This window comes from Caloenas nicobarica, chromosome 1 (genome assembly GCF_036013445.1).
Source record: "Caloenas nicobarica isolate bCalNic1 chromosome 1, bCalNic1.hap1, whole genome shotgun sequence".
Lineage (NCBI taxonomy): Eukaryota > Metazoa > Chordata > Aves > Columbiformes > Columbidae > Caloenas > Caloenas nicobarica.
In genome coordinates, this window is record NC_088245.1 from 77,155,720 (window position 1) to 77,168,384 (window position 12,665).

Genomic DNA, 12,665 nt, shown 5'->3' on the forward strand with positions numbered 1-12,665 from the left:
GGGAACCTCGGGGAATGGGGAGAAAAGGGAGCTAGCGGTGGGGTGCAGGTGGGCATGATGAGCAGTGGAGAAACAAGTGAGACGGGATGTGAAGTTTGAACAGGAAGTATAGGACAGTGAGGAAGGAGGGGGGACTGTAGTTTAACACACATGTACAAGTAAACTAATTTCTAATTACTTGAACAGTTTTCCCCATCTCAGCTTCAAAGCTGGGACAGGAGGGAAGCATATCAAGTCATATAATCTGAGTGTTTGTAGCACATACAGTCAGGAAAGGTCTGAATATCTTCCTGCTGCTTTCTAACTGGTGCGTCTGGTACTGCAAATAACAGGAATACATGTGTATTACAGAGAAAATGAATCTATACTAGCTCAACCATATGCCCAGTCACAAACTTCCTGTTCTATTATACCTCTATCAACAAGCATATGTGCAACTGACTTCAAGCAAGCGAATATCCACTGTTTTACTGAAATGGGAAGGTAGAGAAGGGATGTACTGGAACGGTATGAAATAGAAGGCAGTATAAACCTGGCGAGGCAACCCAAAGTTGCAAACTGTTGCATCGTCATACACCAGTATTGTGAAGCTAGAGGTAGCTATTGAACTTTAGAATTCTCCTGTGACATTACACACACTTCAGATTTGTGTCCTGTGGCTGAAATACTTGCATGTTACCAGCTGGGGACGGGGGGGGGGTGAAATTTAGAAATTAAGAGAACAGAGTGAAGAGACCCATAATCCTCATCCTTTTGCAGAGGCTGGGGTGGAGAAAGACAAGATGAAGAAAGTATATGCCCTAAGGTGTCAGGCTGCTCCTCCTGTTTCATTTTGCTTGCAGTGGTGGCTGACCATCCTCTTTTGTACTAAATGTTCCAGTACATGTGGAGAGAAAGATTTAATTATTTCAGTGTGCTTAGGAGGACAAACTAGGCTGCTGATGGTACTTGTCTCTACTGTTTCAGCTTCTGAGTTTTATCTAGAAGGAAAGGCAAAAGGATATGGAGAAGACTGGGGTGTCCAGGGGAAATTAGCTCATGAGGGGGCAGAGACAGAGCTGCCATACCTTACTTAGAACTGGACCATGTGGAATGGCTGGAGGAGCAGCAGTAAAGAAAGAGGTGAAAGGAAAGGTTGAAAATGTTTTGGGGGTCTAGGTAATAAATATAAACTGGAGGGGAAAAAAAAATTCGGTGCAACAAGGAACATAGGATGTTTCCTTGTTTCATGTGTGAAGGTGGGAGGAATTTTTCATTTGTCCTAACCTGTTGCGAAGATTAAAACTTTCTAGCATTGAACTTGGAAAATTTGCATCTATAATACAGATAAAAATCTCTCTTGCATCAGTACCTCTAGAACCCAGCCCAGGCAGCTGTTTTCCAACACACACACGTGATTCAACATACAGAGTGAATATACCCTCCCTCCTATGTATACCTTAAAGCCTGCCAGAGAAGTGGAGGGGTTTTTGTTTGGTTTTGTTTTTGTTTTTTTTACCTTAAGATCTGCTGGAGCAGGTTTCCTTCATGTTATCATTAATTGGATTGGATTGCTCATTTAAAACATGGTATATCTGCTAGATATACCTGCCTTTACTTATTTTGCATTTAGCATTCCCTGTCTGTTGGGAAGCAAACTTTTCTGTGTTTCTGGGAGAAACTTAGTAAATTATTACACATACTTTTTTTTTTTTCCCATAAACCCTAAAATTGTATTTCTGATACAGTGGTTCTTTCTTATGTTACTGGAGAAAAAGTGTATAGTCTGGTTACAAACCTGGTAAATATAGTGCCTGCATCTATTTTTTTTTTCCAGCCATATGCTAAGTTATGTCACAGGCTTCTGTGTATTGAAGAAAGATATTTGTGGCCCTGAGATGTCACTGGCAAAGGACTGCTTAGAGTTTCATCCCAGTTAGAAATGGAGGCTTTTGATTCATTACTAGAAGGAATGCAGCATGGTCAATACTTACCAGACTACCTTTTCTAGAGCAGGTTGTTGCTCAGAGGCTACCTGTGGCCTTCCAAGCAGTTTGCAAAGTGCCTAAAAGGAATTTGCTGAAGATGCCTGTGTGCTAATTGTCATGACACGTGCCTGCTTTGTTATCACGTTCTCTGGTTCATTAGGTTTGTTAGGCTGGAACTGCACCTGCATATGAAGAGGGAGTGATTTTGCCCAGGCATGTTTTGCTTGCAAATAGTTGTGACACTGAAATGTGTTGCTACCCCTTTGCTGTCTTCTAGAGATTATTACTGGCTCTGGTGGAGTACTTCATGTGAGTTCTCTCTGTTCTGCTTCAGGCAAAAGGTTATACTTTTCAATTTGGTGACATGATCTTATCCATCTGTTTTTTTGCTTAAGATTCCTTTAATGGAGTTGCTGCGCTGGTAGGTTCACAGTGTGACAGGCTCTCTCAAAGGGAGGAGGGAAGAGAGGAAGACAGCAGTGTTGTCCACCCGCTCAACAGGCTGTGTGTCCACACTGCCAACCAGGCACTTCTGCAAAACTGGTCAGTTCACTACTGAACTGTTTGCATTATCAATTATGAATTTAAAAAAGCGAAAACACACCACACCAATGAAAACCTCAAAAAAAGCCACTGATTAAGGTGGTCTGGAGCTGCTGCTCTGAGAAGCATAAATTGCTTCAGATGAGGAATACAGCGAATTCATTTTTTTTAAGGTTATAAGTTCTCTAGGACGTTTGGGTTTTTTTCTAATCATAATTCTGCTAAAAAGATATTAAAAGTGGAGATTTTTAGCTAAATGCAAAAAAACCTACAGTCTCATGCAACTGATGCTCTGTTGGAGAGAGAGATCAAAATTTTGGCTTAGAGGATTTGGAGCCCCTTAACTTTTAAGTCTGGAGTTGACATTTAATAAAATATAAAGCCTTATCTGTAGAAGAGCTTGACATTAACATTTGCCATGAGTGTTTGGTGAGTGGGTGGAGCATGTGCTGAGTGAAGGCTAATCTGCCCATCAGCAGCTGGGTTACCTCATGTCCTCACTTTCACAAACTCATTAAGAAAAAATGTCAAGTATAGACAGCATATAAAGTGCCATACTGTAGCAGGTGTCAAGTGAACTCCAGTGAATCACACTTGCTATTTTAATGTTCTAATGACTGCCAGTCACTTAGCTGCTGCTGCTTCTTCTATCTGGTGAGCTTGATGAGGACAGCTCTCAATCCAGCAGCGGGAGCAGCGAAGTGTCGCTTCAGCGAGGAGTGGAATGTGTGTATGCCCTGCTGCGCCTTGCTGTCTGCTGTGGGCCAAGATGAGCACTTGTCTGGTGGGCTGTATCGGGGAGCTGATCCAGCTGGGAGCTAACCTGATAAAAATGAATTGTGAGCATCACTTATGGCCACACAGGAGGGACTTTTTCTTTTGCGGGGACCTGCCTGCAGTTATATGGATGACTATGAATTTTACAAGCAACTGAGCAGAGACTTAAGAAGTGTTGGTGGCTACTGTTACAACAGCAAGAGATTGTGATATTGCTTACTACTGAGTAATGTTATCCTCTTCTAGCAAAACTGGCAAACTAGAGATAAACCAGAACTGCTAGGTATTTTGATGCCTGCTGAACTGGAAGATATTAAGTCAGTTTCTGATTTTTTTTTTAAATAGATGTATTTTTAATCTCTAGTGAGGCTGTTTGCAAAGGAATTTTCTTTATCCTAAAAAAAAAATATATGTGAAGTTAGCCAACATATTGTTGGCATCTTCTTTTTCTATTCCCCAGCCCAAAGGAAAATACCATCCTCTGCTCTTCAGAAGGGAGTTTCAGGCACTTCTCCACTTGGATCTGGTTTATGATACCATGCTGTGGCTTAAGATCTGAAGTAGGTGTATTTCCCTGCTGCTTTCCTCCCTCGCTAGCTGCCTTTAGGCAGCTATCTGCTTTGCCTAGGTGGCCTTGCTTTACAAATATGGAGTTGATTTCTTCACCCTCCTGTTGGGGCTTAGCAGAAATATTTTTCCAGAAGGAACCATCACTTGAACAAATAAGAGCTTGTCACTGGGATTTTGCAGCTAATAAGTTGTTAATGTCTAGAAGTAAGACTTCTAATAATGTAATGTCGGAGGCTAGGTGTACCTTGGCATGTTAAACCAGTAACTCTAGAGGTCATACTTCTAGGTCGTTCTCCCTCCCTGTTGCTTTCTAATGAGACTAGATTGAGACAAATTATTTGTTTGCTCCTGCCTGGTTCGTTATGTGGTGTGTGAATGGCTTGGTAAAATAACTCCTTATGAAACCATTTGAAAGCACTTCTGAGACTTCGGACATCTTTTTCTTCGTAAAAGCGTGTTTACTTCAAAATCACAAAAGTTGTCCATAGCATCTCGGTTCTGCAAAAGATATGCAAGCCTACCATTTGACAAGATTTTGGCAGAATGAAAACTTGTGTAGTGACTTGCTTAATTTATGTAGGTTCTAGATCAAGATGTTATATTCATAGTAGGCAAAAATGCAAACAAACCACTTTCAGCATATTGGTAGAGCATTGGTGGAGCATTGGCTCCACCTTAACTTGGAACAGTTTTAAGGAATCTCCCAGCTTATCCAAAGGTGAGTGAGCACAGACGTTTCCTTGTGTAGGGAAAGAAGCAGAGGGAAACATGCTGACATTTCTTAACCATTTCAGAATGGGAGTGGTAAAAGCTCTTTTTCTTCAGAGGCCTTAATTGTATTTTAGTATGGTTCTGGAGCCTGGGTAATACCTGGTTAATACCTGGTTTTGCAGGTCTTAAATTGTCGATTTTAGCAAAGTTGAGCAAAGATTATGTTTTCACCTTCTAGAGTTCTTTATGAGGAGTTAAACTAATAAACAATCATCAGTAGACCTATTGGTACCAAAGAAACCAACAAAGTTTCCTGCCAATATTAACTAAAGAAACTTCGTAAACAAACAACTCCATTAAAATGTGAAAGAATAAATACTGTTGTTCATTTATCTGTTAAGTTGAAAATGCCAGTTTTTATCAGATTATGGGCCAAAATTGTCTACAAATGCCTTTCGGTGTTGCATTATGCATATCAGGGTACTCCCTCAAACTACTGCTTGATATTTTGTGCACTTTCAATCTCAGGTATTCGATGCTGGGGACTACTTTGGTATCATGCAAGTAGAAGAGGTGGATGAGGATGAAGAAGGTGATGAAGAAATGGAAGAAGAATTTAAAAAGAAACCAAATCCTGGAAATGAACCTTGTTTCAAAGTTATCGTAACAAATGAGAACGGGCTTCACGCCTCCAATCCCAATAGGTGAGTAGTGATTTTGGAACTAGTGTCCAGTCTTTGAGTAATCTTAAACCCTAAAATGATACAGACAGTTTGCTTTAAAACTTGTTTGATCCTATTCAGAAATCTTTTTTGCTATAAGACGTATCTGTCTGAGTGACGTGTGCATGCTATGAGGCACATCTTGCAAAGGGTACTAGGAGTGCAAATATCTTAACATTGTTCTTTTTAAAATCATGCAGGATGATGCTTAGAAATCAGTTTCAGTAAATTGAGGAAGAAAATAGGGAAAAGGCAAGCTTGACATGAATTCTGCAGAAAGAAAACAAAAACTTTTGTATCTGCAAGACTGTGCTCTTGGGGATGGAAAAAATTGAAGAAATAATAGTGACTTTCACAAATCTCAAGCTAATGGAGGTACTAAGCAGCTTCAGAGTGATTATCCATGGAATATTAAATTTCCTCCACTTGGCTAAAATATAATTTGAGAGTGTGATCATGTGATTGCATGCTGTGCATGCATATATAGTTGAATACATTAAGTTGCTGTTGGCTTTCTTCAGAATCAGCTTATCTGTTGTGAACATGACACTACTATGCAGCTGTAAAACTAGCAAAAAGTTGCGTAAGAAACAAATTAGTGTCACAACACAGCTTTTTGTGTTCTTATTGATTTCAAACATAGAACAGGCTATTTGTCGTAGGTTAATAAATGGCAGTGAGATGAAGTCAGCTCTGATGGAGATACAAACACAATTGTGCTCGGTTCTATGAAACTTCTTTTCCAGAACTTTAATACTTTTTAGGTCTTAGGTAAACATACAAAGCTTAACAATCTAAATTTAGCATTCATGAGTAAAAACAACATAGAGCATAGGTATCTGCCTTTACATGCTTGCTTTAACCTAGGTCATTGCCTTTCTAAATCTGAGAACACACTTTTAAGTTCAGAACAGCTCCAGTGATAATCCTGGGGCTGCTTTGCAGCATTTAGATGTGTGGGAATGTAGGAGCAGAACACCAGCATACCTGTTTGCTAACAGATTTCCAAAGAGCTTGACTTTAGCATTCTCTGGAGTCTTTAATTTTAACATTAAATGAGATTTCTTCTGTATGTGGAATCTGAGATACAATAATAGTTGAAGAATACTCAGTATATTGTAGCTGACACGTTTTTAATTTGCTGAAATATCGATGGTGGTGAGGTTGTTTGTTCGTTGTTTTGTTGGGATTTTTTAGCAAGTAGAATTCAGTTTCCTCTCTGACTTGATTCAGTAAGAGGATATATCCAAAGCGTGGACAACCCTTTTGTTTGAATAACTGTGTTTTTTATAAAAATCGTTTAGTCTAAACAAGGTTTAAACTCGTCCAGGGAAGCTGTGCCAGTTGTGTATGATTTTGTTTTGGATTCTTGTAAAACAATGCATTTTTTTTCTAAAAAGGCCTGAGCGGGTGGGAGGGGAGGATAACACCACACCCCAAAAATCCTAAGGAGAAACAATAAAAAAACCTTACTCCTTTTTTTTTAATTGCAAATGATACAGGCTTTTGATGATCAGATCTCTCCATTAGGTTTTACAGATGATGTTAGATGTCACAGAGCTCATGGCTAACAAGATCCTCAAATACTTTTGCAAAATAGTGTATTGTTTTGCTTCTTCAGGCAAAAATATCAGGTTAATGCTGTAGAGTTAATAGTGATCAAAAGGGAAGAAACTCCTGTGTTCCTGGCCTTTAGAGTGAACTGGGCTTACAAACTGAGTGCCCTGTTCTGTGTTTGCTCCTCATTTTCACGGAAATACTAACTAACACACAATAAACATTCTCAAACAAAACCAGACTGTATGTTACTGCTCGGAAGTTGTTCCTAACCTGTAATGTCACAGTGTGTACTCTGGGAGTGACTTTGGGAGTAAGAGAGGAAATGTAGCTCTTCTTCACAGAATATTTGGCTATATGTGTGTAAACATATACCGTTGTAATGTTGCCAAAATTCTCTTTAAGCATCTTCCTCATCGACCATGCCTGGACATACCGTGTTGAACATGCCCGCCAGCAGCTGCTTCACGTACCTGGTTTATTGCACAGAATGACCAATCTCATGGGAATCGACTTTCATGGAGAGATCCCAGATGAGGGCAGTATTGAGCAAGTGTTGCGGGAAATGTGGAAATACAATCAGACCTACCAGCTTTCTCAAGGGGTATGTCTCTAAAGCCTAATTAGGATGCTAAAAAGTTCTGTGCAATCCTGAGTGAAGAAGACATTTCCAATATATGGCTATTAAGAAAATATACGTTTTCAATACAAATAATGTCCTTTACAGGCATTTCAGAATGGACTTCTGCTTGGAAGGAGAGCAAAATGCCATGTAGGGCTAAAATGGACAATGGCTTGCTACCAGCTTTCTGATGAGAACTTTGAGGGGGTTTGTATGGAGAGGGGAAGCTGCAAAAGCAGCAGGTGCTGCAAAAGAAGAGGGCTGGAAGGGGGAGATCTGCTTGTATGTTCTGTGGGGGTTCTCTACTCAAGCTTTCTCATAGTGAAGGAGAGAATCTGTCATGAATCAACTGTCTCACATAAAAGTGTGCATCTCACCTGTGCTTGTACTTTTCCTCACCTGTATAGAGTGCTTTACATACCAGGGATATATTGATACTGTCAAATAACTTCCTGGTTTGTATTTGGCAACTGATTGTACTGTGTAAATATTAGCTTACCCTCAGGGGAGAACCAGCTAGTTTCAAAGTGGAGCCTAAATGTTTCTGAACATAGCTTACTCCAAGGGCTGCTACTTTTAGGTAGTGCAAATAAGACCACACCAGGTTTGGTCCCTCTGCCCTACATAGTCCTTCAGCAGTGTACCAGCAGGTCTTCAGCCTTCAAACACCCTCATGTGCATATGTGCCATTTCTGAGAGAATACAACCCTCAGAGTTCAGTTCAAATCTCTTTTTGTAGGGCCTGCAATGTACCTCTTATGTTATTGTGATGCTTTTTCCTCTTTTTTCCCCCCCTCTTTTTCTCTCTCCATTTCCTCATCTGTAAAAGGGCAAGAGTAGTGCTAGCAAGCAGTTGAAGTTTTACTCATTCATTCAGGATTCTATCATGACATGTTGCAGAGGAAGGGATGTTGCCACCTCAACACTCTTACAGCCAGCTGTTGTTGCAGGGGGGCAGTTCTGCTCTTGTTCACTATTAAGCTGTGAGCTTTCAACCCATCCTTGTAGTGAACTGGTTCTGATAGATGCAGGAAGACTAACCAAAACCAAAAAAGCCTTCTGCTGGTTTAGCTCCCTGAACAGGCTAGTTTGGTAGAGGGGAAGTGGGTGTTTTAAGCAATAGCACTAGCATAAGAAAGAGGATGGGCCTGTGCAGTTGAGATGGGAACAGGCTGTTCCCAGCAGTGGCTGGATGCTAGGCTGGCTTAGCCTCAGAGTTGCAGGGGTGGGAGTGTTACTGTGTACTTAGCACCTGCTCGCAATCTTGGCTAGAGTAGGAAATAGAGAAATGGTGTAGGGGGATGCTGCCAGTGCCTTCTGTCTTGCGGTGCTTTTCTAGCAATTGATATGTGCAGGATGTCTCACTCTCTTTAATTGTACAGACTGCCGAGGAGAAGGTTCCTGTCTGGTACATTATGGATGAATTTGGATCACGCATTCAGCATTCAGATCAGCCTAGCTTTGCAACAGCACCTCTGTTTTATATGCCTCAACAAATTGCTTACACTGTTCTCTGGCCTTTGAGAGACCTTGAAACTGGTGGTAAGTATGTGTCTGTAAAGTTGTAGAGTTAGTTTGGCGTTTTCTTGTGCCCACAACAGAAGATGCACCATATTCTTACAAATTGCTGAGCGTTTCACAACAGAACAGATATTTCAAGACCAAAATGACTACTTAGTTGCAGTGCTATCAAATTTAAAAGTTCTCTGCCTGATATTTCTAGTGCCATAATTTATGTGAGATAGAGGCCCTCATCTGTCAAAACATGTTGTTAATGTTTTTTCTGATGGAGAACTTCAATCTTGCATCACTGTCTTAGTGAAACTACTGATTTGGTTATCTGAGAGGTTTTTAAAAAAAAATCCTTCCAAGTCTGTGTTTGTAGTTTTGAGTCACAAAGTCAAGTACTTGAAGTTGGGAAACGCCAGGCCAACCATTTACTCCTGGTTTGGGGGCCACCTTATGCCTCTATCATGCAGAGGAGATGAGTGCTCAGTGTCTGACTAAACTGACATAACTCAGATGGTTTGGGGCTAATTTTTGCATCCTAAATAATATCGGTTTTAATGTAGTGCTTTAACTATCTCTAAATTTGCATTTATTTTAAAAGGTGCGGTATTATTAACTGTTCAGCTGTCATTGGTGTGATGTGGCACGAGGAATGTTTTCAGTAGAGAAGGAAAGGCAGTTCCTAAAAGGTTCTCCTTGTTTTGCTGCAGATGAAGTGACTCGTGATTATGCGTATGGGGAGACAGATCGCTTGATCAGGAAGTGTGTTTTGTTACCATGGGTGCCTAATGAAGTGTTGGATGTCAACTGTTTTACACCAGAGCCATCAGATGAGCATTACCAGGTATAATTTTAACAAATCTCATATTTTATCTCTTTTTAAAAAGAGGTAATGTGTAAAAACATTGCAAGAATTCCAATTTTGCTTCTTTTTAGGCTTAAAGATTGATATAGAGTGTCATTTCAAATAAAGCATTTTGAGACAAGAAATGTCTTACACATAATACTTAACTGTTTAAAAACTGAAGCAACGCAAACTATTTTTAATACGTTACTGCAGTATTGTATAACTCATTTTATAAGCATGCTACAAAGTTCTTCATGGGAGGTACCCACCTTCCAGTTAGATATTTGAGACCTTGTCTGATAGGCTGGATAGGATTGGAATTATTATTGTAGCACTTTTGGTCAGTCTTGAATTACAAAAAGATTTCTTTCAGTATTCTACGAGTGGTTATATTTTTCAACCTGACCACTCATTTAATGGCATGGTTTAGAACCATTAAGTGTTGGAGCAGAGATGTCTTTAAATTGATGGTACTGTTATAAAGTACTCATCTGTTTTGTTTTGAGCTCTTTCTGCTAAAGGTTTGTGGTATTTTAAGGATGTGAAATTATTTTCATTTGTAATCTCCTTTTCATGAACCAGATCTACATGAGGTTCTTTTTTTTAAAAAAAAAAAAAAACAATAGGAACCTGACGCCTGTGAGGACACTGTGCTGGCCACTAACAGCATTCAAAATGTGGCTTCTAAAGGTGAATCTATACCCCAGCTATATGTTTCTTATGATAGAGGATAGGCAGAAAGTGCTGGATCCAGCTTTTTATTAACAATATATAGTAAGAAATGAAGTTTCTGCCAAAGAAGGGTATGCATTCAAAATAGCTAGGCTGTCTTATAACCTACGTCAGATTGGTTGATTGGGATTTTGCATTTTGGAAGAGGGATAGATATATTTTGCATTTATAGATGAGGAACAGTAATGCACCTGAAACTCATGTCTTACAGGCGTTCTCTTGGCAAAAGTGCCTGGATCTCAGATAAGGCAATTTTTTTGCATGGGTTTTAATTCTGTTTTGGGATGGTCAGGTCAAGTTAAAAAACTCCGTGTGGCAAATGGGCAAACAGTGTCCTCCTTTACCACCCTACCTTAAAAACATGTTCTCAAAGCATCCTTTTTTTCTTTACTGTGTCTCTGCCACTCAGCTGTTGAGAAGATACGACAGCAAAATATTGATCCCAGAACCAAGGAACAGAGCTTTCTTTTACTCTAGAATGTTTAGCTGTAGATTAAAGTCTTAACTGGTGACAGACCAGGGAAGAATAGCTTAGGGCATAGCACATCCTTAAACACCAAAAGTGAGATGGCTAGAAAGAGATGCAATGTTGCTGATGCTTCCAATTCCCCTGTTTTCACATAAGTAGGACTGCGTGTGTGAAAAAGTACAGAAAACTTCTACAGCATTAATGTGTGAGCCAGCAGTTCTGCAGGGAAGTAAAATCGTGTGAAAATATTTCTAAACGTTTATGCAAGTCATACAGTTTCAAAATAATTTGCTGCTGTGACTGTACAATTTCTTCAACTGCTTTAATACTATGTGCAAATAATAATTTGTTGTTAAATGAACTGTGGTGTTGGTTTTTACTGTAGCTAAGGATGTTGTATTTCTTATTGTAATTTTCTTTTAAATAAACCTGAAGGCTTCAATGTTCTGTTTAAAAGGATCACAGAGTTGTTACAGCAACATTGCAACTTAACTTTTACCTGGTTTTTGTTCTGTTACCTAATTCTGGTCTCCCATACAGACCACAAAGGCTGTAACTTAAATGGTACTATGGGTAGTGATGGGGCAACGATTGCAGAAACCAGTGTCAGGGGAGGCAGCTTCTAATGAAGTGTCTGGGATGGAAGAAGTATCTCCTGGAGGGACTAGAGTAGTTGCTGTTCTGCAACAGCTCCCTGTGTTCAAGTTGCAGAAAAGACAGTAATGAAACCTCTGGTGCTGTTCTGAAAATTGTAGTCTTCTCCTCTTAAAAATACAGGCTCCCTTCCTGTTCTTAGGTGACTGCAGGAATTATTTTGTATTTGTACTGTCCAGTCTATTTTAGAAGGTGATGTCTAAGATCTTTGATTACAGTTGTGGTTTTGTTTATGCTTTCCATTTATGTATGATTATACTCCCTCTAACAGCTTTAAAGGTAAAGAGGTGTGTCTGTGGCTGGGCAGATGTTTCACCACTGCAACTTATGAGGAAAGTCGGCCACAGCTGGAACTCAGCCATTGCAGAACAGCAGCTACTTTGGTTTCTCAAGCTGCATTTCTCCCATCCCAGAGTTTCTGTGAGCTACTTCCTTTGGCAGGGTATCAGCAATGATCCAAATTTGCATTTCCTTTTACCAGTCAGAAGTGGTGTAAGATGGAGTGATATTTTTCAAGTGTGTTTACTGCTGAAGACTGCAAAAAGCCTTTTGCTCATTTTTACAGGAGCAGAATTAGGTTTCAGCCTCTTTTTTTTTTTTTGTTATCTGTAATAAAATATTATGGCTAAATAGTCAATATTCCATTTTGTTGGAAATACAGTAACTTTGTCTTTTACTGCATATGATCATCTCTGGTTTGATATTTTGTTTAATGCATAGGAGAAACAGGAATTTCTTAGAGTGCTTCGACAGTGTTGATAAGCCCTGATCTTGAAGCCATATTTCTTGTTCCTTTTTTACTAATAGCCTCTTACCTCTGATTCCCTTCTGCCTCTGCTCTGGTACTGATTTTTTTTCTGAGCAGCACATACACAACATATTGCTCAAAATGTAGCTTTGGTGGAATTCACTTGCATCAAAGACAATGAACCAATGAGACAGGGAAATGGGCTGCCATTTTTATGGTGACTACAAATGCACCTGT

The 12,665-nt window shown here is 39.7% G+C and overlaps 1 protein-coding gene across 1 annotated transcript in view; it reads left to right on the forward strand.

Moving 5' to 3' along the window:
* The window catches only part of TTLL12 (tubulin tyrosine ligase like 12), a 28,538-nt gene that overhangs the window by 1,643 nt on the left and 14,230 nt on the right, over positions 1 to 12,665 (forward strand). The window contains exons 2-5 of the mRNA XM_065647884.1: positions 5,097 to 5,272; positions 7,253 to 7,451; positions 8,852 to 9,011; positions 9,689 to 9,822. Of these exons, the coding sequence (XP_065503956.1) occupies positions 5,097 to 5,272; positions 7,253 to 7,451; positions 8,852 to 9,011; positions 9,689 to 9,822 (669 nt within the window). The remainder of the gene's footprint in view (positions 1 to 5,096; positions 5,273 to 7,252; positions 7,452 to 8,851; positions 9,012 to 9,688; positions 9,823 to 12,665) is intronic.